Source organism: Alosa pseudoharengus, unplaced genomic scaffold, assembly GCF_046254945.1.
Source record: "Alosa pseudoharengus isolate Yale_2024_CS ecotype anadromous, Long Island Sound unplaced genomic scaffold, YU_APseudo_1.1 YU_APseudo_1.1_scf_4, whole genome shotgun sequence".
Classification (NCBI taxonomy): Eukaryota; Metazoa; Chordata; class Actinopteri; order Clupeiformes; family Clupeidae; genus Alosa; species Alosa pseudoharengus.
In genome coordinates this window covers 33723688-33747269 of record NW_027468774.1, presented here as the reverse complement: position 1 = coordinate 33747269, position 23582 = coordinate 33723688, and the positions used below count along the sequence as shown (strand labels likewise).

Below are 23582 nucleotides of genomic sequence, written 5' to 3'. Positions count from 1 at the left end.
TTATCCTGAAAAGGATGACGAATCCATTTCAAAGAGAGTTGCAGTAGATCACTTATTCCCCTGCTTCGCATTGGTGCCTAAAACGGTGGCACTGCTAGCTCATTCCACCTACAATGATTTTGGCATATTATTACAGTGTAATGATTGTGATCAGCCTATTAGCTTTTAGTCAAAGTCACTATAATTCCACCCAGATATGACACCATTACAAAACCACCATTACAACCAAAGTGATCACGAATAAAGAGGAAATTAAAGTAACAAAACTTTGTTAATTCTAGGTAACATTGTTGTGCTGACAATCTACTTTAGTAACCTTTTATGTCTACAGAAAGTGTTTCAGTGAGTGGGCTATCATTGAACATTACCGCCATACTGTCACCCTCACACCAGATAATGGTGCAAAGTAATGAAATATGGTTTGTAAATATTAACAGGCTATATACCGGTATTACTAACAGTTGTTAGTGACCGCAAGTTCAAATGAAAATATTTGAATTCAGGTACACTGGTCATGCTCTTCACTAATCCACATAATAAAACATCTTGATGATGAACACCTTATTCTGTTTTCTACACATGGCATGGCAAGTTGTTTATAATGGTTTATAATTCATAGTAGATTGACATGTAGTGTCTCCTTTCAACTGTTATGTGTATGGGAATCACAGCACTCTAGAGAGGCTTGGTGCTAAGCACTATATCAGTTGAGTTGCACACTGCACAATGTCCAGAAGGGGGAGCCACAGGTCATTGAAAGGGCAGAGAGAAAGAGAGAGAGAGATAGATGACCACATACTTTCCTCTCCTCTTATATCAATCCTTCTCAGTTACTGCATGGATGTACAGGTTCCTGTCTTCAAAAAGCCTAAAGACTGAAGTTCAATGTCATAATACAGGAACTGGTGTGTCACAAAGGATTTTCTGTTAGTCTATGTACTTGGCAGATTGTGAGATACTTGTGAGATAGACCATGCTTATTCCCCCTACCAAAAAATCCTCCACAAACTGACACTACTACAGGGACAGAGACACTAGCATGTACACTAGGCTTAGGCGACGACTATGGCATGCTCAAGTAAAGGAGACACCAGTCACAATCCCACCTGCACTCATGTCATGTCAAGTAATTGTAAGGTGTCAGTGGAGGTAGAAATAACTGCACTAGGTGACACAAATGCAGACACTGCTGAATAGTTCATTGAATCAATCTGGATACACTAATTATCCTAACTCTTATAGTACAAGCGAATCTGGTCCCAAAAATAAAAGTCAATTCATGTTCAAATGGGTTGGCATTAACACCTGCACATAAGTCAGCCCGTCAGAAGTATCACATTGACTTTCACAGCTGACTCCAAGCTTGCCATATGAAAGCACATTTTCATTAAAACACTGAAGCTCCTCAGTGGGGCCAAATCTATACAACCCTCCAAATCACTTCAGAGAGTTATTGGTTACACTTTACTTTAAACGCTTCTGTCACCCATTTCTGTCAAGTGTCATTCGGTTTTTGTCATGACAAGTTAGGGTCAGGGTTATGACAGTGTCATGTCACTCTTATGTAGAAACCTAAAGTAAAGTGTTACCGAGTTATTTTCACTCTTTTACCCAGGGTGTCTATTTGGCCTTCATTGACTGGCAGCCTCATCAGTATTCTTCAACATTTGTCTGCCACCATGCTTTTTGGGGATGCACCATGTGTTAGCTGAACAAAACAAAAAAAAAACAGAAATGTAGACAGTGTGACATAAAGTAAGCACATGCATGTTCACAAGAGTCATGCTACATATAAAAGAAGCCATTATGTCAAAGGTGAATGTCCTAAATGATTTATGAATCATATGTGCACTACTAGTCAAAAGTTTGGACACACCAACTCTCAAATTTATGTTTTTCTTTCTTTATCTTTATTGATCTGAGTAGGTGGTTTTTATTGTAAAAAAAGCTACATTTTCAATATTTTCAATTCTTCAAGGTACAGATATTTTGCTCAATCTCTCAACCAACTTTATATAGTCAGCTGGAATGGATTTCCAACAGCCTTGATGGATTTCCCATACATTGTGAGCATTTGTTAGCTGCTTGTCTTTCACTGATTTTAATTGAAAATAAATAATATATTTTTAGAGACCTTTGTCTTTTGTCATACTTTGGATGTTGTAGGAAAAAAGGAATCAAATAAAAAACTACAAATAAGTGTGTGTCCAAACTTTTTGACTAGTAGTGTATGTCTCTATATACGGCTCTGGGCCTACCTTATACATGATTCCACCACTTACAATACAAAGTAGCTTTCTGGATATTGGACTAATCATCTTTCATTAAGCATTTCTAGTATTATGTTAACTTACACCACCTTATTTTCCTTATAATGGCTGACAGTACGCAACAGGCCATGAGGAAAAATTACAGAGAAAATTGTAGTCCAATAATGATGAATGTGATCAAAGGTAACTAGTCAATGAGGACAGTTGGTTTAATAATTCACATATTTTGAAGTTAAATAATGTTAATAAAGTTTCACATATAACTGTGATAAAACTACATGCAGATGCATGTACTGAAAGCCTTTTATATAATGTACTGCAAGGTTGAATTTGACAAAGCAGCTACTGGCTCTTTGTGAGACATCATGTCTTAACTCACAGTGCTGTGTCCACCATAGCCTCCGGGTCCTCGATGGTCTCCACGTGTCTCTTGCAGGCGTCCATCATCTTCTTGCGGGGCCCCAGCGGGATGTGGATGCCCTTCAGGTCAGCGTCGGAGCAGAGCAGCAGGGCCTGCAGATCGATTTTCTCCCTCCGCAGGATGGGCATGAACTCGTTCATGAACTGGGCAGCCAGGAAGACCTCCAGTGGGTTGCTCTCGGGCTCGTCATCGTCGTCCAGTCCCAGCTCCTGCTCGTCCCAGGGCAGGTCGTCGGCGTTGCGCTGCTGCAGGCTGCGGGCGCTGCCGATGCTGTCCTCGCCCACGCTGGGCGAGCGCTGCAGCCGGCTGCGCAGGCGCACGTTGGCGGGGGGGAACGCCGCCGTGGCCTCCTCCAGGTCCGCCAGGCTGCTTTCGTCGCGCACGCCGATGTCGAACAGGCCGCCGCTGACGTAGTTGCGGCGGAATACCATGGTGCCGAGGCCTGGCCGGTTGAAGAGCGAGTCGTGGCCAGAGTCGGTGCTGACCTCCGAGTGGTCGATGTCGGGGCCGTGCAGGTCCGGCTCGCTGATGGCACGGGAGATGGCGTCCTCGTTGTCGGAGGGGAACATGTGGCGGATATTGCGGCGCGTGCGGTCCCGCGGGTTCACATACGTGCCCTGCTTCAGGAACATGACGTCGTTGCCCAGCTGGAGGCCGGACAGGGAGCGGACGCTCTTGCGGCTGTCCTCGTAGATCTTGAAAGTCCCGTCACCCTGCTTCTTCTTCTCAAGCTTCTTCTGGATCTTGGTTTTACCTCTGGTTGTGGCGTGAAGAGTAGCCTGAGAGGAGAGTGAAGATCAGACATCAGACATTAGGCAGATATGACAGCTTAGAATGTACGGTGTGCTAAATATAGACCCTTTCAATCTGTTTCTAGAGGATTTCCGATTGAAACATTCAAAACCAACAAAGATACTTTGAAATGAATGCCTACTTTAAAACTTTACATTTTTGTTTGTCCCCAAGTTACCATAAGCTCAACATTGTTTTCTGTGCCACCAGAAATGCCACTAGGAACGCACATGTTTCTTATTGCAATTGAAAAGGTCTATATAATCTATTAACAGTAACACTATGCATATGGCATGATCATTCAGTCTATCCACTAGGTATTTAAAATATTTTTTGGTCCCTCCAGACGTATGCAGTGCAGTCTATATCTAAAAAGTTCCTGATGGTAACACCTCAACACCAGTCAAATACACAAAGCACAAATACCTCTAGGTGTCTTACTGCACTGTCTAACTCTCTACTTCCACACTAGTGTATGGAGGAGCGTGTGTGTGTGTTGAGATGGGTGTGCATGGTCATTTGTGTTTGTTGTGTGGGTGTAGTAGACCTGCAGTGCCGTCAGACCTGGGAGTATGGCACGCTAATGGTGGCAGTGTTGAGGAGTTTCCGGCTGACGCTGCTGCCCGTGTAGCTGGAGAAGCTCATGACGTCGGACATCGAGGCCTCCGGCGCCTCCCTCTGGAACTTGCGCTCCATGCGCCGGTGGTGCTTCCTCTGCATCTTGACGCAGTCCTTGATGCGGCGCTCGGCGTCGTTGAACGCCCGGTTCTTCAGCTTGCCCACCAGCTTGGGGTTGAGGGCCGTCTGCTTGGCAGCGATGGAGTCCAGGTAGCGCACGCAGTCCATGTGGTTCTTGGTGGCAGCCATGTCCAGTGGGGTGTGGTAGTCGTTGTCCAGGCACCAGATGTTTGCACCAAATGACACCAGGAAGGACAGGGAGTTCTGGTGGCCGTTGGCAGCTGCCAGGTGGAGTGGGGTATTTCCCCATATGTCACATTTATCAGGGTTTCCTCTGGCAACAATAAGGAAGAAAGGCAGAGCCATTAGTAAATTCACATATTTTTACTCTTGGAATCTAAAGACATGATGTCTAGGTTGTCTGTTTTGCTGTTTTTCCAAGGTTTTCTTCTGGAAATGTGTGTGACTGTCTTGGGTGCAATACCAGTTAAAGCAGCACTATGCAAGTTGCAAAACTAGCTAATAAAACATTTTCCTTTTATTATCGTATCCGTTGTTTGCATGTTTTGTCTGATATTCTTTTCACATTTTTTTTTTCTGCCTCCGCACCCCCAATGTGACTCGACATTTATGTTGATCAAAACTAGTTGCCTCATAAAGGCATCATACAATGCCTAATAAAAACAAAAATGGAAAATTATTCCATAGTGTAACTTTAAATTATGAAAGTGCATTAGCATCATATTTCTTTTTGATGGTGTTGATGATCATCCACCATTTGGGCACACCTTATTCCCACCAGACAGAACAATGGTCTTCTTGTTCAGTTGGTCATTCATCTCGATTAAGTGTTTAATTGTGATGTAATTATGCACACATGTATAGACATACAGCCAGACAAGTGTAAATAATTAATCCCAACCATGCGCAAGCCATGCATGAGGACACAGTGATAAATGGAGAATGACGAGGTTGTTTGGGTGTCTCTGTGCCAAAGGTACTGTAAAATATGTTTTACAACAGTTTTACTACAGTCCCAAACAAGCATTGTACCTAAATGATTCAAAAACCCTTTATGCTCTGACTAAAATCGTTCTTCCTCACGCGTGACAACTCCCAACACAGACACACACACGCGCACACGCGCACGCGCACACGCACACACACACACACAGACATACACACACACACAGACACACACACACACACACCTTTCTTCTTACTTTTCCCTATATCTGAACAGGTCTGCCCTGAGGGTCACCTCTGCCCCTGTTCAGTTGGTGCAGGTGCATAACCTGATCCCCTGCTCACAAGTGTCGTCAGTGTAGAGTTGCAGGGAATACCACATGAGCTGCACCAGTGAACAGCACAATAATGTCACTGAATTTCTGGGTTCATAGGACCATGGCTTGACTTGACACCTAACCTTTAATTCTGACATCACCTCACCGGCACATGTGCATATCCACAAACTCATACGCCATCACACCTTAGATCTAACTAACACATACACATACATATACTGTACATATACACATACAAACACACCTACTTCAACATCTACCATTTCCTGCTTACGTAAGACCCAGGCCCAAAGGCCTATAAATAGGCTCAAGTGAAGCCTTAGAATGCTGCTGGAGCCTGACTCCTCCAGCAGGACTCATCAATATTTCATGTGCCGCAGGTGAAGCTTTAGAGGCCACTGGTGCATTATTTATGGGGAGCCCTGAGCGCGTCACCGTTGGAAGAGAGACAGAGAGCTGTCTGCGGTGGTGCCACAGGCTCCAGCATCTGCAGGAGAACCCAACACCTGCTCGGCAGAGATCCACACCTGGTCCAGGGTAACATCTGCACACAGATACCAACCTTCCCTGGCAACATGAACAGCTAAAAGTCAAAATTAGCATAAACACTAGCATCTACTGAACAAAGAGTAGACCCGCACAATTAGCTTTCCAGGCTGCAAATGTAGTTATGAAAACAGAAATTGGATTATGTAAAAGTGATTTACTGCCCTTAAGTGTTCTCAAATATTGTAACAACGACCGTAACATCCCCAGACAGCTTCCACTATAAACATCAATGAATAAGCCCTGCAATAAATATGTCCTGAGTTGCTGGTTCCAGGGATTCTCACGCTCTACAAAGAAAGGGTTTCACATCAAAATAAGATAAGATAAGAAAAGATAATCTCACAGTGGGGAAATTTACTTGTTACAACAGCCAGGGAAGATGGATCCAGCAATAATAAGAATAAATAGCAGATAACAATATAAGAATTAAAATAAATTGCTGAAAGAGCCTAATTAATAGCAGTGCAGTGCTTCATGACAGTGGTATTACAGAAAATGAAAGACCTGCAGAAACGTTCCTTCTTATAAGATGGGTGCAGCAGTCTGTTGCTAAAAGAGCTGCTGAGTGTGCTCCCACTGTTATGCTAATACTGTGTTAATACTTCACTGTTAATGAATACAATGTGGTTGGGATGTGTGGCTGTGCATGTGCACGCCACATCCTAACTGCAAAGCGTCATTGCAAGCCTAACTGTACAGCTTGATTCATTTTAGAATTCTCTCATGTATAGAACAAGGGGTATATTATTTATCATTGCATTGTGTGTGTGTGTGTGTGTGTGTGTGTGTGTGTGTGTGTGTGTGTGTGCCTGCGATGTTAGACTGCAGCTAATTGCAAAGGGTTCAACGTACTTTACAGCGTAGAACGAGATAGATTTACAGGGCTTAAATTTCACTGCGGCGGGTATTGTGCATAATTTGTTCAAGTCCCCTACTCTAGCCATCATAATGCGAGAAATTCCCGCAAACACTTTTACAGCCTGTCTGATGACGTTAATATAATCATGAAGTGGCGTGAATGCGGTGCTGACCGGACGGATCAACTACCGAGTTGAATTGAACATCATCATCAGCCTCATGCAGACGCAGACACACACACACGGAGAGAGAGAGAGAGAGAGAGAACCACTTTGCGCAAATAGGCTACGCAACCATGGCAAACTTTTACATCTGGAAAGAGCTCCTTGGTAACTATCCTGCTAGCTCAGGTCACGTCAACACTTGATCCCAGAAAGATTGTCTCCCACTACAGTATATATTACTGATGACGTCAGGGTGGTGGGGGCCCCAAAATCAAACACTTTTTTAAAAAAGTATCGAAGAAGTATCGAAATCGCAATTCTTGACTTGGTATCAGAATCGACCTCCCCCCCAAATAGTGTAAATCCCCGTACATGAATAACCTAAGGGGGGAATTCCCCCCCATTTTGAAAAATGAATTTTAAGCCCTGGATTTAGCTTAAACATGGAGGAGACCAATTTAACTGTCTGGCTGTTCTAAACCAATCTGACACCTATTGCACAACACAGCTCTAAGCAGGGGTTGATTCAAATTTCTCTTTGTACAATATGCATGGGTTTTCCTATCCAGTTCAGGTTTTACAAAGAACACTTGTAGACGTAACTTTTGCAGACATCTGCTAACAAAATTAAAAGTAGTTTGCAGATGTCCTTTACACCTGTTTTATAAGTCTGATGGTTATAGCCCAAGCTGGCATACAGATGAGTAAAATATTTATTATGTGTTTGTAGGACAGTTAGACGTAAGTTAAAGACATTTAAGATGAGGCCATTAGTGAACTGAGGACATCATATAATCATAACTAAGTTGTGACAGTCTATGATAACCAAAATGCAGAGCCACTGGTTATATATTTTAACTTTATGAGTGTCCTTGTCACTTGTGGCTTCGGTGACATCGGGGGCTGGTTTAGATTTCTAAACAATATGAACAAGGTTCAGACATGCATGGTGTCTTTCTTCCATGGTGTCTTTCTGCTTTCTGATTTGTTTTTAGCCAAAATTGCTGCAAGCTAAAGTACTTTGGTTGCAAACTAGTAAATTGCATCTACCCTTGCAGTCACCCAAGGACAATCTCAGTAGCCTAACACGTACTTTAAGGCCAGTATCTATAAAGCATTACTTAAAACATTTGTCAATGTTTATAAAGTATTCATGTACCATAGTGACAGTGGCATATGTCTAACTGGAGAGGACTGTGCTCATAAAACATGAATCATGTTGTATTATAATCCCCACAAACTATTATTCAGAGTTTGTAAGGCATCACAATTGGCTCCATAAAGACTATTACTGTAGGTAAATTAACAACATTTAAAGACCCTGTTACCAAAGCCTGAGATTTGTTTGAAAGCAGTTTGTATATATTGGACAACTATTTTTGAAAACATGTGAAAACACTGTGCACTATCTGTGGTGCTGCATTGTGGAGTCAGATCATAAGGACATAATCCTTTTTAGTGTTCTGTTTTTATTGGCTGTTCTAAAAAGAGGTATTGATGATTCAATGAGTTCCATAACCCCTCCCTTTAAGAATTGAGTGAGCAGGTGGACAAGCCCCAAAAAGTATTCCTTCCTTGCCTGTGCACTTGACACAGGTAATACCAATTACCGGTAGAGTTGTGCTAATTAAGATCAGCTAGTTAAGTGAATACTTGGAACAAAATAACCAATGTGGTAGGAGTTTTCCACCTCCGTGAGAGAGTTAAAGGTTGTATCAGCGATTTCAGGCCTAAAAAAGGCCCAAACATAAATTATCACATTCATCTAATCTTTCCTAACGATCCGTTAGCTGTCTGGCCCATAAGCAGGCCGTCAAAAACCGCGTCTCTGTAGATAGATAGATAGATAGATAGATAGATAGATACTTTATTGATCCCCAGGGGAAATTCAAGGTCTCAGTAGCATACAGACAAGCACCGCTGTTGTTGCAGGCAGCTCACTGCGCCGGGATTAGTGTGTGCTTCACTTCACTGTGTTTTTATACTTATACTTATACATCATAGCACTTTAAGTATGCCTAAACAGCCTAGTTGATATTAGTTGAATTCTGTCCACCATTAAGAGTAATTATGAATAATCCTTTATAAACCTCTAGAAGCGTGTTTATGATGCTTTATGGATGCCAGGTTTAAGTAGCCAGGAAAAATCCAAACTCATTCACAAAGTGAATAGTCTGTTGACTCTCGATTGGGTTTCCAACACTTGCATTGTGACGGGCATTTACTTTGAAATCATTGGTCCAGCCTTACCAATCACATTGATCAGAGATTCCTAATGTTATTTCCTACTTCGCTTAAACGTTACAAACTGACAATAAACAGCATCACCAGACAGGAAACAATGTGGGTCAACCTTTGCTGTAAATAAGTTTCTGCATTTTTCCAACTGTATTTTTTGACGTGTTGCTGCTTCTGTTTATCACAATAAGTTTTGTTTTCGTCTTCCCCTCTCGTAGCTGATTGGCCCAACATTTTTTTGTCAGGGGGAAATTATTATGAACGTGTTCCAGACTTCCTGAAAGAAAATCTAGGTGGGCGGGACCAGGCTAAGGTTTTAGTAAAGTGGTACTGAAATTGCTTTCTTGCATAAAAACTGGGCCAGGTGAGCATTATACCACTCATGTTTGTCATCACACAAGACACATGGCTTCAGTTAGAACACTGAAAGACTCAATCTTTTATCTTAACTTGTTACTAACTGGAACCTGTACAGCATCACTGGTTTAAAAGTGTTGAGCATGGCGCACTGACAAAAGTGATGTTACATGCCTCTCGGAGGCTTACTGTACCAGCTGACCTGTCAACCAATTTGCCTGCCAAAGCAAAGTGGGAACTGTTAATTGACCACTGTCATAATGAGCATGGGAGGAAAACCAGGTCAGTTGGAAAGCTTTTGAACAATGCCTTTGTGTCCACATTATTGCAAGTCCTCAGAATCCCTTGGAAACACTCAAAACTTTAGAGTAGGAAAACCAACACACCAAATGAACAAAGAATGTAGGCTACCCAACTCTTTAAAAAATGAAAAGGTAGCTGTCTTACAATGTGTAAGCTACAGAAATAAACAAAAGATAGGCCTAACATGTTCACTTGAAGATGTAGGCAAATATTTACAACCTCACATTCATTATTAGTTTATTTAAGAATACATTTCCGAGGTTTTTTTCAAGTCTGACTTTGATCAAGTGAGCTTCCAAGCGGTTTCGCATTATCTCTCTGCATAAACCACATAACAGTTAATATTGACATTTGTGTATTTTTCTAACCTCACTCCTTTGAATTGAGTGTTTAAAATAAATAGCGGTACAATAAGTATAAAAAGCACTCACGAGCAAAACGTGATCAGATGGCATCTGATCTGACCTAAATCTGGGTAACAGGATGCACACGTCCTACCACTCATGCAACCTCATTACGTAATCTTAGCTTTAACATTCGATAGCCTACTATGCATAGTGACAGGGCGTTCTCTAAGCGGCTGGCATGCTAGGCGGTGTCTTTGCGGTCTTGCAAGTTACTGCTACAAACAACAATGCATGCTGAACACTTATAGAACTAAAACTTTCACTTCCAGTGCAACGTGGCACTGTTGAATAACTCACCCTCTTCCAACAATTAATCGTAGGGCTTCCAAATTGCCGTGATAAGCTGCCCATAATGTCGGTGTCATTCCATCTTCATCAGGTGCATTGAGGTCCTTCCGTGTGGCCTCTTTGAGCAGGTCGAGGTAGCCATCCCGAGCTGCCTTATGGTACTTGTCATTCATGGTGTAATCGCTCCCTCACCTCCATAATGCTGCTGTCCGTTATCGCATTCATTCACTCAAAGAGACCTTCAAGGGCTAGGGCAGAAGCCCCGCACCTCTGCTCGCGAGCGGCATGCCCGAGATCGCGCCTGCCGAGCAAACTAGGAAGCACGCCCGTGGTTACCATGGACACCCTGGATGCTCACTAATGAAGGCGTGGTTTCAGCATGATCAGCACCTTGCCAGTAGCCCTCTACACCAAGAATGAAGATTCACTGTCTGAACTGAAATCAGATGTCATAGGCTATTTGGGATAGGCCTTAACAGTGGAGAATTCCATATTTAGCCTAGTGTAAATTTAAGCAATACCTCCCGAGAGGCTGTAGGACATAGCCTAGGCCAGTGGTTTTCCGCGGGGGCCGCGAGGGGGGTGCCAGGGGGGGCTCAGCAAGTTGGAAGGAAAAATAAAAGCAACAAATAAATACATTTAAAAAATGTAAAATATACCTATTACTATGAGGGTAGTTATACAATGCCATTATAATAATGTGACGCATATCTGAACATTATATTTCCCATGATAATGACTGGGAATAATAGTAGAGTGATAGCTCTCATATAACAGAAAGCCCCAAATACAATTTTTACACACTGTATGCTCCATTGCGAAGTGCTTGTGGCTAAAATAATTATTAGGATTAGCTTAATGTATTTTTACATTTGCCGTTGTATTGTCGATGGGTTTAATAACACATCAAGAGGGTCCTTAGCCAGAACCTAGTGGTATTTGGGGGGCCTTGTCGTGGAAAAGTTTGGGAACACCTGGCCTAGGCTACGTGTAAAATGTGGTATTTTATTTCAGTAGAAGATATTCATGGTTGCCTACATACAAGGATACAAGGATACAAGGAAGTTTATTGTCACATGCATATAGTTACTGGAAGTAAGAAATGCAGTGAAATTATGTCTGGTGTCAGCCTATTTGTGCATTTATGGGGGGGGGGGGTAAAAAGTGCAGTAGAAGAGGGGTTTAGTAGATTAAGTGGCAAGGGCTGCATAAGAAAGGTGGGGGAGGATTGGGATTGGGCAGGGGGCACCAACAAGGAGCACCCAAGAGCAACAGGGGCAAGGAAAAACTCCCTTACCAAGGAAGAAACCTTGGGCCGATCCACGGCTCAAGGGGCTAACCCAACTGCCAGGGGTCTTGGTGTGTGTGTTGGGGGATGACAGGGGAGATGGGATAGTGTGCTGTGTATGTGGGGAGAGGGCAGTGTGCAATATGTGTGTTGGAGAAGCTACCTCATGAGACAATGTGCTGTGTATTGGGGGGGGGGGGGGGGGGGTGGTCAGTGTGCTGTAAGTATGTTGGGGATGTGTGTTGGAGAAGCTTCCTGATGAAATAATGTGCTGTATGTAGGGGAGAGGGGGGGGGGGGGAGTGTACTGCAAGTATGGTGAAGGGACTTACTATTGCAAGCAGAGTACTGTCTGTATGATGTATGTGAGTGATGACAGTGAAGATGTGTGTGTGGGCGGGAGGGGAGTGGAGCAGTGACTGTGTGTGTGTGTGTGTGGGTAGGTGGGGGCAGTGTGCTGTAAGTATGTAGAGGATGTGTGTTGGAGAAGATCCTGAAGACAATGTGCTGTGTATGTAGGGAGGGGGGGGGGGCAGTGTGCAGCAAGTATGTAAAGGAGGCTTACTGTAGCAAGCAGTGTGCTGTATGTATGTGAGGTGATGACACTTATCAGTATAAGTCTATGGAATTCTAAGACTTTGAAGCTCAATATCTCAGAACTACTCAGAACGTAGATAGAACCCTATAATTCTAAGGGGACGGTGTGTATGTGAGGTGATGACAGTGATGATGTAAGTGTGTGTGTGGGGGGTGGGGGCAGAAAGGCTAGGCAATCAAGGACATGGGTAGATAGATGGAGGAGAAATCAAAAATAATAAATAAAAAGTTCTATGGAGATGTGCAAAAGTTGGAGAAAGTCAGATATGTATGTGTGTGTGTGTGTGTGTGTGTGTGTGTGTGTGTGTGTGTGTGTGTGTGTGTGTGTGTGTGTTTTGACGTGTGATGAAATAAGAAAATAAATAAAAGGTCTGTAGCATAGGGAGAGGGATGTAAAAGTGCTAAAAGTCATGTAGGTGTGTGTGTGTGTGTGGGGGGGGGGTGCAAAGTCAGTATTGTGTGAGTTCAGAGTTGGGAAATGTTTGAGAGTGCTGAGGAGTGAATGTATGCAAAGTCAGTATAGTGTGAGTTCAGAGTTCGGATGGCCTGGGGATAAAAACTTCTCCTGAGTCTCTTAGTTCTGGCTTTGTGACTACATAGGCGTCTTCTTGATTTCAGCGGTAGGAATAATCCATTGTTAGGATGAGAAGAGTCCTTCAGAATCTTTTGGGCTCTTAGGAGTACTCTTCTGGAATAGATATCTTGTAGAGCAGGGAGTTGAGTTCTTATAGTACGTTCAGCTGATCGCACTACTCTCTGCAGAGTACTACAATCTCTAACTGTGGAGTTCCCATACCAGGTGATGATGCTACCGTAGAACACTCTCAACCGCTGAAGTGTAGAAGACCTTCATTCTGGATGTAGAAACTTGCTAGCTGACGAAGGAAGTAGAGTCGTTGTCTGGACTTCTTCAGAACATATTGAGTGTTAACAGTCCATGTTAAGTCTTCAGTAATGTGGACACCAAGGTATTTAAAACTTGTGACTCTCTCTACAGGTTGCCCGCTGATCATTAGTGGGGTGTAACTGTAGTTCTGCTGCTGCCTTCTGTAATCCACTACCATTTCCTTGGTTTTAGTGATATTCAGTGTCAAGCTGTTAGATTGACACACCTGTGCCACCTCATCAACTTGATCCAAGTAGAGCTGTTCATTGTTGTTACTAATCAGGCCCAAGATCACTCTGTCATCTGCAAACTTGATGATGGAGGTATGACTACTGTTGGCTTTGCAGTCATGTCACATCTTTACATTCATTTATTGCATGGAAATGCCAAATTCAAGATTAAAGAGATTCATTTATTTGGAGACAGCCATTATTATGAGACATCACTAGGTTGTTACTGTTTTTTTCTGTAGCCTATGATTTAGGCCTATTTCTTTCTTTTTTTAATCAAGCAAACTGACTTACAAATCTCACCTTCCAAACATCATTCAAAAGAATCTAATATGAGGTCATAATTGTTCTAATTTGTGGCATCAATCTACATTCCATTCTGTTTGTTGTCTGCCTCCAGCTCAACCTAAGACTGGGAGAGTTCTTCTCATTGTGCACTGCCTTTTTCTCAAAGCTGAGGGGGATTCGAACAACTTAGATAACTCTACATAAATTAATACAATGTGTACTGGATGATGGGAACGTGTGATCTGGAGATTTCAAGTTCTATAAGATATATGTACAAATAAATAGATAGTGTCTATTGATTTTATGACACTCTAGTTTTATGTAGCTGTCGTAAATTTTTGTGGACACCTCTGTGGGTATAAATGCCATGGAGGGTCCGATGACCTCTTCCACACACATCAGCCAACACACGTCTGCACAGGTAAGAGACACCAGCATCCGAATACAAACCTGTTTTTGTTACATGTTCTTTAGCTTAGCAAGTCTGTCTGACCAATACCTTTTGTGCCAATCTTGGAGAGGTTTATGAAGCTTTGATCACGTTTGTGCATTGTGCTTGTGCCGTGGTGAGGGAAGAGCGTGTACTCCTGAGGGTAGGGTGGCCTGGGTGAGCCCACAGAAACACACTCATATGATTAATGGTTTCGTCATTCCAAATTTACACAGAGAATATTAAAAACGATAGGATGTGTATACGCAAAGAGACCGAAACCCAGGGCTGCACCTGAGATAGGTGAATAAAAGGCCAGCATTTGTTGGTAGATGAAATCTGCTCTTATCAGCGACTATTTGCTCCTCATATCTCATCACAAGAGCTGTTCTCATTGCTGATTGCTTCCAATGAATAAACACCGTTATCTGTGCGTTTTAACAGTGCTGTATGGGTAGAGTGTCCGTTTGTGGCGAGAACAGGTAGAGAACTGTACAAGTTGGGTTGCTTCAGACTGACAATGTGCCTGGCTACAGAACTCCCTCCTGACTCCAGCAGGATGACTGCCAAAGATGAAGAGGAGCCCAGGATCTCCTCGTTGCCGCCCGTCTCTCGCCCGTCCATGGTGGCGGGGCATCGCCGCCTGTCCATCTGGTCGAGCATGACGGGCGGGCCGGCCTCCCTGGACCCTGCCTGCAACTGGAGCTCCCTGGTGTCGGCAATGGTGGCCCTCAACGCGCTGCTGCTGGGCTGCGCCATGGTCAGTGCCAGCGTCTTCAACACGGTGAGCATCACCTCCACGCACCTGCAGCTGTACCTCATCACCATTATGATCCTCAGCACCTGCTGGATGCTCTACTACACCCTCTACACCGTCCGCGAACACTGCGCTGTGCTCTACAAGGACGGCCATGCTGGTCCCATCTGGCTCAGGGGTAAGATGGATGGATGGGGAGAGAGAGAGAATGAGAGAGAGAGAGAGAGATACGTTTGAGTACTGTAGCTTGATTTTAGATTTACTTTCAACTGTAACTTTGTGGCTTATGGAACTCAAATCCTTCACATTGTTGATTCTAAAGGAAAAAAAAGGAAAACTAATTTCATCAAATGTACACTAACAGTGACAACATGACAGTCGCAAACGTACATACATTCATGAGGTCCTCTAGATCAGAGATGAGACATGACACCTCTAACCCCATCTGGCATTTTGTGTTTTGCAGGGGGGCTAATTCTTTTTGGCTTATGCAGTATAATCATGGACATCTTTAAGATTGCCAATTATGTGGGCTACCTTCATTGCGACTCACCTGTTAAGATTGTCTTCCCAATTGTTCAGGCTGTGTTCATTTTAGTACAGGTACGTCTATTAGTGTTTTTGCTTAAAGTAAAACATAAAGCAGCAATTGGTTTAACACTTCAGAATCTCTGGTGGCTACACCAGCTGTATGAGAACACATGGTCAGGTTTCTGTATATATATATATATATATATATATATATATATATATATATATAATATATATTGTATTTATTTGATATGAGTTACATTTAGATATACTATTTTGACAACTTATCACCCTTCTTTCAGTCATACTTCCTTTGGCTCCATGCAAAGGATTGTGTTCAGCTTCAGAGAAACGTAACACGGTAGGTTTGCTATCATCACTGCACACTGCGGTGATACAAAGCATTTCAGGAACTTCCAGTTGGGAAAAAAACGTAGATTACAGAGGTGTATGACCTTTAAGATTTCATTTAGAATTATGGGAAGGATTGCTTCCTTTTCTCTGTCTGACATTGAACTCTCCTTCATGGGGTAGGATGGGCCTACGTGTGTGCCTACTTTGATAAAAGTGCCATGGGCACACATTGCAGTGAAACTGTACACAAAGCACACATTCTGTTTATGGCAACTAGCAAAAAACTCAATAGTGCTGTAAAGGCTATTCTTCTGTGGAGTGCACATGCCTGTGACAAAACTACATCAGAAACCTTGCTGGCTGATAGACAGGGCACACATTTTTTATCTAAGTTGATTGTGCATCAAAATACATGCGCCTGTCTGTTTGTCTGTCTGTCTATTTGTCTGTCTACCTCAATGTAGTGGTGGCCTGATGTTGACTTTGTCCACAAATCTGATGCTGTGGATGACAGCGGTGACTGAAGAGTCTCTGCATCAGACAGTGCTTCCTCAATCCAATGGCAGCAAAGCCTCTCACAGAACGGCAATGCGAGGTGAGCACACATGGAACAAGGGTTCATCCGGCATGACACAGTTCACATTTCTGTAGGTTTCTGTTTTCACACAGTCCTGATTTAACATGCATCAATGATCAGTCAATCAGCTAATGTGCATTGCTAAGGCAAAGGAGAGGCTTTATGCCTCTGTCTAAGACACCATTCCTTCAGTATGAAGGAATTATACATTTATAAATCAATAATAATTATCAATTAGCCTGCAATCTAAAAAAAACCCTCATATTTCAGCAGTATACATGTATCAGTGGTATTATGATTTTTGATGTGATTAACATTTGAAGATTCATTGAATTTGCACACACATTTGGAGAAGTCCTTGGCTCACATCGGTTTCATTTGGTTCCCCCTGCAGTGGGTCCAATGGATGACTGTGAGTGCAGCCACTCCGCGTGCAGCATCTTCGAGCAGGCCTCTAACTACCTGTACCCCTTCAACATCGAGTACAGCCTGTTCGCTTCGGCCATGACCTACGTGATGTGGAAGAACGTGGGGCGCCTAGTGGATGGGTGCCACCACCACCGACTGCGCTTCCACCTGCGAGACGTGCTCCTAGGCCCCATCAGCGGGCTTCTGGTGCTGGTGGCTGGCCTGGTCACCTTCATCATGTACAAGGTGGATGTGCAGGACAAGGACCCGGCCAAGCGTGAGCTGGCGCTGCGCATGCATTACATCATGAACTCGCTGGCCTATGTGCTCATGTCAGCCGCCACGGTGGCCGGCTGGGTGCTCTTCGGTCTTGACCGGCGCGAGTACGTGTCCGGCAAGAACCCCACGCGTAGCCTGGATGTGGGCCTGCTGCTGGGGGCCTCCATGGGCCAGTTCGCCATCTGCTACTTCACCATCGTGGCGGTGGTGGCCACGGGCGTGCAGAGCGAGGTGGACGCGCTCAACTTGGCCAGCGCCCTGCTGGCCATCGTGCAGCTGTGCCTGCAGAACGGCTTCATCGTGGAGGGCCTCCACCGGCTGCCGCCCGCGCAGACCAACGCCGCCCCGGAGGTGTACGCCAACGTACACGCCACACGCTCGCACAGTGACTCCGAGCTTGATATCAAGCCAGACCCCATTAGGATCAGTACAGTTTCACAGTCGCACCACTGCCCCACGCGTCTTTGCTGGAAAAGACGGGCACTGAAGGAGGTCCTCGCCTATCTGATGCTCTGCAACATTACTGTGAGTTCCTATACTATGTGCATCCTCCCCCCACACAAACAGCTGTTATTGTACCCATAAATAATTTAGCATAATATAATACTGGTTATTGCTTCTTGTTTACAGTTATGGATCATGCCGGCATTTGGTGCCCGGCCACAGTTTGAGAACCCCCATGGGCTCAATTTCTACCAGGTGTACATGTGGGTTGCCGTGATGAATATTGGCCTGCCGTTTAGCATCTTCTACCGTATGCATTCTGTGGCTGGACTGTTTGAGGTCTATGTGACATCCTGATCTCTACCCCTTCTCCAGGGGTCACCTCTCCAGCATTACAATAAATATGGGACAGGGCATCACCTCAGTATGACATTGACAATGGGAGTGGGATGTTTTATTCCAATCAGGCTGTTTTTATCTTACCAAAAATGTTTCAAGCTGTGGAACTTAGTGTGCTATTTCTCTCATATTCCTAGTCTAATCTGCAAAGAGTGGGTGTTGCAACAGTTGGATAATGGCCTTGTACAGTTGTCGTTTTGTTTTTGTGCATGGACATATGTAAATAGGTGACTTGCAAAACCAGATTCACATATTTTTGTCACATATGTTTTGCCTGGAATATGTGTTAATGAGTAACTGTTGTTTTTCCTTCTAATTCCCATTGTAGCTCAAACAATGTCATTGTATTCCTCAGACAAGCATTGGCCAACCAATTGAAAGCACTTGAAAGCAAGTAAACCACTGATCCTTTGGTAAAGAGATATTATACTGTATGAATATACAGTATTATGCGTAGTAGCCTATGTAATCAGATGTTTGGTTTCTTCAGGCAAAATGGGGGTTCCCCACTGTTACAGTGCATATGGAAAGTATTCACAGCGCTTCAGTTTTTCCACATTTTGTTGAGAGAATTGTCCGTAGACCTGCGAGACAGAGTTGTGTGAAGACACAGATCTTGGGAAGGATACAAGAACATTTCTGCAGCATTGAAAGTGCCCAAGAGCACAGTAGCCTCCATCATTCTCAAATGGAAAGGTTTGGAACAACCAACAGTCTTCCTAGATCTGGCCGCTTAGCCAAACTGACTAATCTGGGATGAAGGTCTTTGGTCAGACAGGTAACCAAGGACCCAATGGTCACTATGACTGGCATTCAGAGTTCCTTTGAGAGGATGAGAGAAGTGTAATCTTCACACAACCCTGTCTTGCAGGTCTACAGACAATTCTCTCGACCTTGTGGCTTGGTTTTCACTCTGACATACATCATCAACTGTGAGACCTTATATAAAGAGGTGTGTGCCTTTCCTAATAATGTCCAATGAATTACGTAATTTAGGCACAGGTGGATTCCAGTCAAGTTGTAGAAGCATCTCAAGGACCATTGATAGAAGTAGGATGCTCAATAACAAGCGTCATAAAGGGTGTGAATACTTACTCTATTATGTAAATAGAATATTTCAATCTTTTATTTTTTATAAATTTACAAATTTACAAATTAATTGAGTCCATTTTAAGATAAGTCTGAAACATAACAAAATGTGGAAAAGAAAAGCGCTGTGAATACTTTCCGTATGCACTGTAAGTATTTAACTTTCACCTCACAGTCTTTCCCCATTCTCATGGTGAGTGTACGTGACTGTACAAGCTGAGGACACCCCTCATTAATCACCATGTTCCATTTTTAGGCAGCCTCCTTCCTCTTTTTCTTCTCAACTACTAATCAAACTGCCATTTAAGTTCCGATTTGTGTGTGTGTATGTTCTGTTTATATCATTATAAAGGGGGAAAAAAAACACAAAATAAAAACACAGTGACATCTCCCACATCGTTAAGGAATAATTTATGATATATTTGTATTCAGACAAAAATACTACTTTAAACTTCAAGCACAGTATTTACAGTAGGTCATATCAAGTCAAATCATAAAGCAGACAAAATGGGGCTCGAGAGTGCAATTAACAGTATTTTCACATTTCAATATCAGGTTCTTTAATTAAAAAGAGAGCTCAAACTGTGTGTTTGCACTCAGTAAGATCACAAGCGCATGGTCTTCATTGGTTTAGATCTGCTGAATACACACTATACATAGAGAGCTACGTATCTCAGGCTGAACAGCCTTTATCGATGTTGAACTTCATGTCAGAAAATAATTAGCTTTCTGTAAAGAAGGCCTGTTCAGATGTACTATCGTCCAAAACCTTCAACATTCAAAAGTTGCCAGAGGGATCTCAAGTTGACATAAACAATTCCTTCTTGCATTTGACAATTTGTCCGTATGTAAACGACCGACGGAACATGAATCCACGTAGTGCACACTCAGTATTAGTGTGTGTTAGTGTTAGCTGTAGGTAAATGTGGAAAGCCTGTAAGCCTACTGAAGCATATGACACATCCTCACAGACCTACTGCAGCATTGGGTTGTACTACTGACACTAACAAGAGCAAGCTCACAGCCCATAATAGTCACAAAAAATGTTGAGACACTGCCAAGCTGCCAGCCTCATGGCAAAACTCAGACACATACACACACACACGCATACAAAGACATGCACACACACACACACACACACACATACACACACACACACACACACACACACACACACACACAAATGCAAGCATACAGACAATATATATTATCTTAAAAAGTCTTAGCTGATAAACAATACAAACAATTAATTAGAGTTACATAGAAAGTGTGTGATGCTCTGAATTCAGGAAAGGGAGATATAACTCCTGTAACACAACTCCCCCTGTTGGCCAATAGTGAGTTGTGACTGATGTCCCAAAGGCCAAAAGAGGACAGAGAGCTGTAGACAGGAGAAAGGAAACTGGGATGGGTAAAAACATGGAGGTACATATATAATTGGAGTCAGGGAGGAGTTCCCTACCCCATTCCTTTTTAATGGCTAGGTACTTCAGCTAAAAACATACTTAATTGGGCGGCCACCATCTTTAAAAATGGCATCTGACAAGCCAATTAGGTGCCACATTACTGGTGGGCAAAAAAGTATGTTTGGATTACTTTAACCTTTACTATGTAAAGGATTGGTGAATTATCTGGCCGTTTATAATCTGGGAGGATCAGACAATCCACATGGATGACATCATTTGTGGCCATCTGGATTGAGGCACCGAACTGGCTTGTTTGTGAAAATGTTTCCAGAGGAGAATACCTGTCAGTTGGGATTTGTAAAGATGGTAGCGGCCATAGATGCTAACTAGCTGGAGCTAACCCTCATTTTGACCCCCTGCGTGAAAAGCTATCACAAAGCACCAGGAGTAGGCCACAATGGATGACTTACTGTAACATGAGATTAGACTGAGATAGAGAAACGATTAGATCAATACAAAACAGGCAGGGAGAGAGAGAGAAAGAGAGAGAGAGAGAGAGAGAGAGAGAGAGAGAGAGAAAGAAGAGTGCAAGATGCAACACACTGAGGTTCAGGCGTTAAGAGGGAGGGTCATGCTAGGGTGGCCATTCCTCTAGTCATGGACAGACAGGTCTTCTCCACTCTACATCCTCTGGATCTCAAAGAGACGCACATCCGTGTCATACCAGATTGGAGGATCCACGTTGCTTAAAGGGGAAAAAAGAGGAGAGTCATTAGTCATTAGGTTATGGACAAAACAAGACCCACACCCAGTCATCTACTGTTGACTACTGTGGAGGTTGTCACCCCCAACCTCTCACACACACACACACACACACACACACACACACACACACACACACACACACACACAACGTTCAATTCCGCCTGATTACGTAATACAGGACCAGGCCACAGACCTACCGGAGGTACACAATGCCCCACATGTAGGTGCGGAACCACATGGCCGTGCCGGCGTTGGCCTGGTACTTGCGGATGAGGATGGGGTGTGGCACCGGCAGCAGGCCCACCAAAGTGCCATGCTGCAAGAACTTGAGGATCTCCGACTCATCCGTCAAACCCCTGTAGAGGTCAGTAAACACACTGACAATTCTGAACCCAAACAGTTTTGAATCATTCTACTACAACAGTCACACTTATCCACTTCAACAGACCAAAATTAAAAAAATCCAACTGAACACGTTCCTGTAGGCCTAGCTCAAAGTAATGTACTAACAACACCAATTCTATGGATTTGATGCTTAGGGATAGAAACGAACAAATGTAAATAACATCAAATTCCCAGATAAACAAATACAAAGGTTCTCCAGTCTGTAGGTTTAAACCTCAATCTTAATCTGATTTACAGTGAGAAGCATACAGTACAGCATACACTGACAAGCATAGGGTGGGCACATTGTGGATATCACTGATACAGTCAAGAAGTGTTCCTCACTTATCAATGCAGATCTTCTCCACCTGAGGGACCAGCACCTGCAACAGGCGCATGATGGTCTGAAGGGGCAGCTTTGCCTTCCAGGACAGAACCTGAGAGCCAATGTACACAGGAAAGGTCTGAGCAAACTCACGAGTAGACAGGACAACCCCTCTATCTCTTACTTATGCCCCCTCTATTTTAAGGAAGAACATTTATTTATTTACGATTCATTCACAAAGAAAATTGGTGTCCTTAAAGGTTGGATTTTTTCCTCATTTTCTTACTGTAATAAAGGCATTACTGTAAGATCAATTTACAAATCCTCTTTAATCCTCTTTTTAGTCAACTTTAGCATGGGTGTATTGACTTATGCTTAGCACTCTATCTCTATGTACACCAGAGACTTCACACAGGGCTTTCCACTGCTGTCATATGCATGCGTACCCATTCGGGCGTAGGGTTCCAGTAAGAGACGGAGGAGGCGCTGGACAGCCGACGTCTCTCCATCTCCGCCTCGGTGTAAAAAACATCCTGCCAGGAGAGCAAATGTCACAGCGAAGTTCAACAAATGCCTGACCATCAAATATTGTATATTTGTTGTCCAAGGGCTCCCACGTAAAAGAGATGTAAGATCTCAATGAGATTCACCAGGTAAAATAAAATGTATACATAGATAGATAGATAGATAGATAGATAGATAGATAGATAGATAGATAGATAGACAGCTAGATAGCTAGATAGAGAGACAGAGAGATAGATATATACGTAAATAGATAGACAACTAGATAGATAGATAGATTGAGAGCTAGATAGATAGATATATACTGTATGTCTACTACTGACAATACACACTCCTACACAGTCAATACATTCACACTCCTACACAGTCAGTGCATTCACACTCCTACACAATCAGTGCATTCACACTCCTACACAGTCAGTGCATTCACACTCCTACACGGTCCTTTCTTACCTCGTTGTCTCTTCCTGAGTTGGACTCTGTGTCGCTGGCACCTGCGCTGGCGCTGGGGTCGACCTCCCTTGTCTTGGGAGGGTCCAGGCGTGGCAGTGCCACCATAGTGCCGTCCTCCGATACCTGTGACTTCTCTGTGAGTTTATCAATGGCTGCAGGAGAAGCACACACATAGCAGTGCTTTAGGAGCAGATATCAGGGACGAAGAACTGATGTAAAACACATTTTTCAAGAGTTTTTTCGATGGTGGCTGTGTGTGGATATTGTAGGAAAATGTCATATGTACATAAGTGAACTATAAGTAAACAAAACTGGAATAGGTAGAAGCTTTCATGTGTAGGTAGTAGGCTGGAAAGCTTAGAATCGACGGGCCAGATGGGTCGTGATCATCGTGTGCTGGTGATGTGTTGGGGGTTTGGGTGAGTAGAGAACCTGGCATGGCCACCAGGCTGGCGTTCAGTGTGCCCGGCTCGGCGGGGATGGCCGGGCGGGAGCCCTCCATGGACACAGTCTCCTGCGAGCTGGTCCGGGAGATGGTGTCC

At 43.5% G+C, this 23582-nt stretch overlaps 3 protein-coding genes across 3 annotated transcripts in view; 1 reads left to right on the top strand and 2 right to left on the bottom strand.

Annotated features, from left to right (window-relative positions):
• Nucleotides 1-2645: 2645 nt before the first annotated feature.
• ush1ga (Usher syndrome 1Ga (autosomal recessive)) lies at nucleotides 2646-10802 on the bottom strand. The gene is made up of 3 exons (XM_076267031.1): nucleotides 10639-10802; nucleotides 4048-4495; nucleotides 2646-3470 (listed from the first exon to the last, which is right to left on the bottom strand). The coding sequence occupies exons 1-3, from the start codon at nucleotides 10800-10802 to the stop codon at nucleotides 2646-2648; spliced, it is 1437 nt and encodes a 478-aa protein (XP_076123146.1).
• A 4104-nt stretch (nucleotides 10803-14906) lies between these two features.
• otop2 (otopetrin 2) lies at nucleotides 14907-18054 on the top strand. Its single transcript, XM_076266705.1, has 6 exons — nucleotides 14907-15282; nucleotides 15571-15707; nucleotides 15938-15996; nucleotides 16454-16584; nucleotides 16961-17778; nucleotides 17884-18054. Exons 1-6 carry the CDS (start codon nucleotides 14907-14909, stop codon nucleotides 18052-18054), a joined length of 1692 nt encoding a protein of 563 aa, XP_076122820.1.
• A 1525-nt stretch (nucleotides 18055-19579) lies between these two features.
• Nucleotides 19580-23582, bottom strand: part of hid1a (HID1 domain containing a) — a 13132-nt gene continuing 9129 nt past the window's right edge. Inside the window, exons 14-19 of the mRNA XM_076265959.1 lie at nucleotides 23473-23582; nucleotides 23041-23192; nucleotides 22512-22598; nucleotides 22086-22177; nucleotides 21554-21712; nucleotides 19580-21336 (exon numbers count right to left, since the gene is read on the bottom strand). The exon at nucleotides 23473-23582 is cut by the window's right edge and continues 118 nt beyond it. Coding sequence (XP_076122074.1) covers nucleotides 21273-21336; nucleotides 21554-21712; nucleotides 22086-22177; nucleotides 22512-22598; nucleotides 23041-23192; nucleotides 23473-23582 — 664 coding nt within the window. The 3' untranslated portion in view covers nucleotides 19580-21272. The remainder of the gene's footprint in view (nucleotides 21337-21553; nucleotides 21713-22085; nucleotides 22178-22511; nucleotides 22599-23040; nucleotides 23193-23472) is intronic.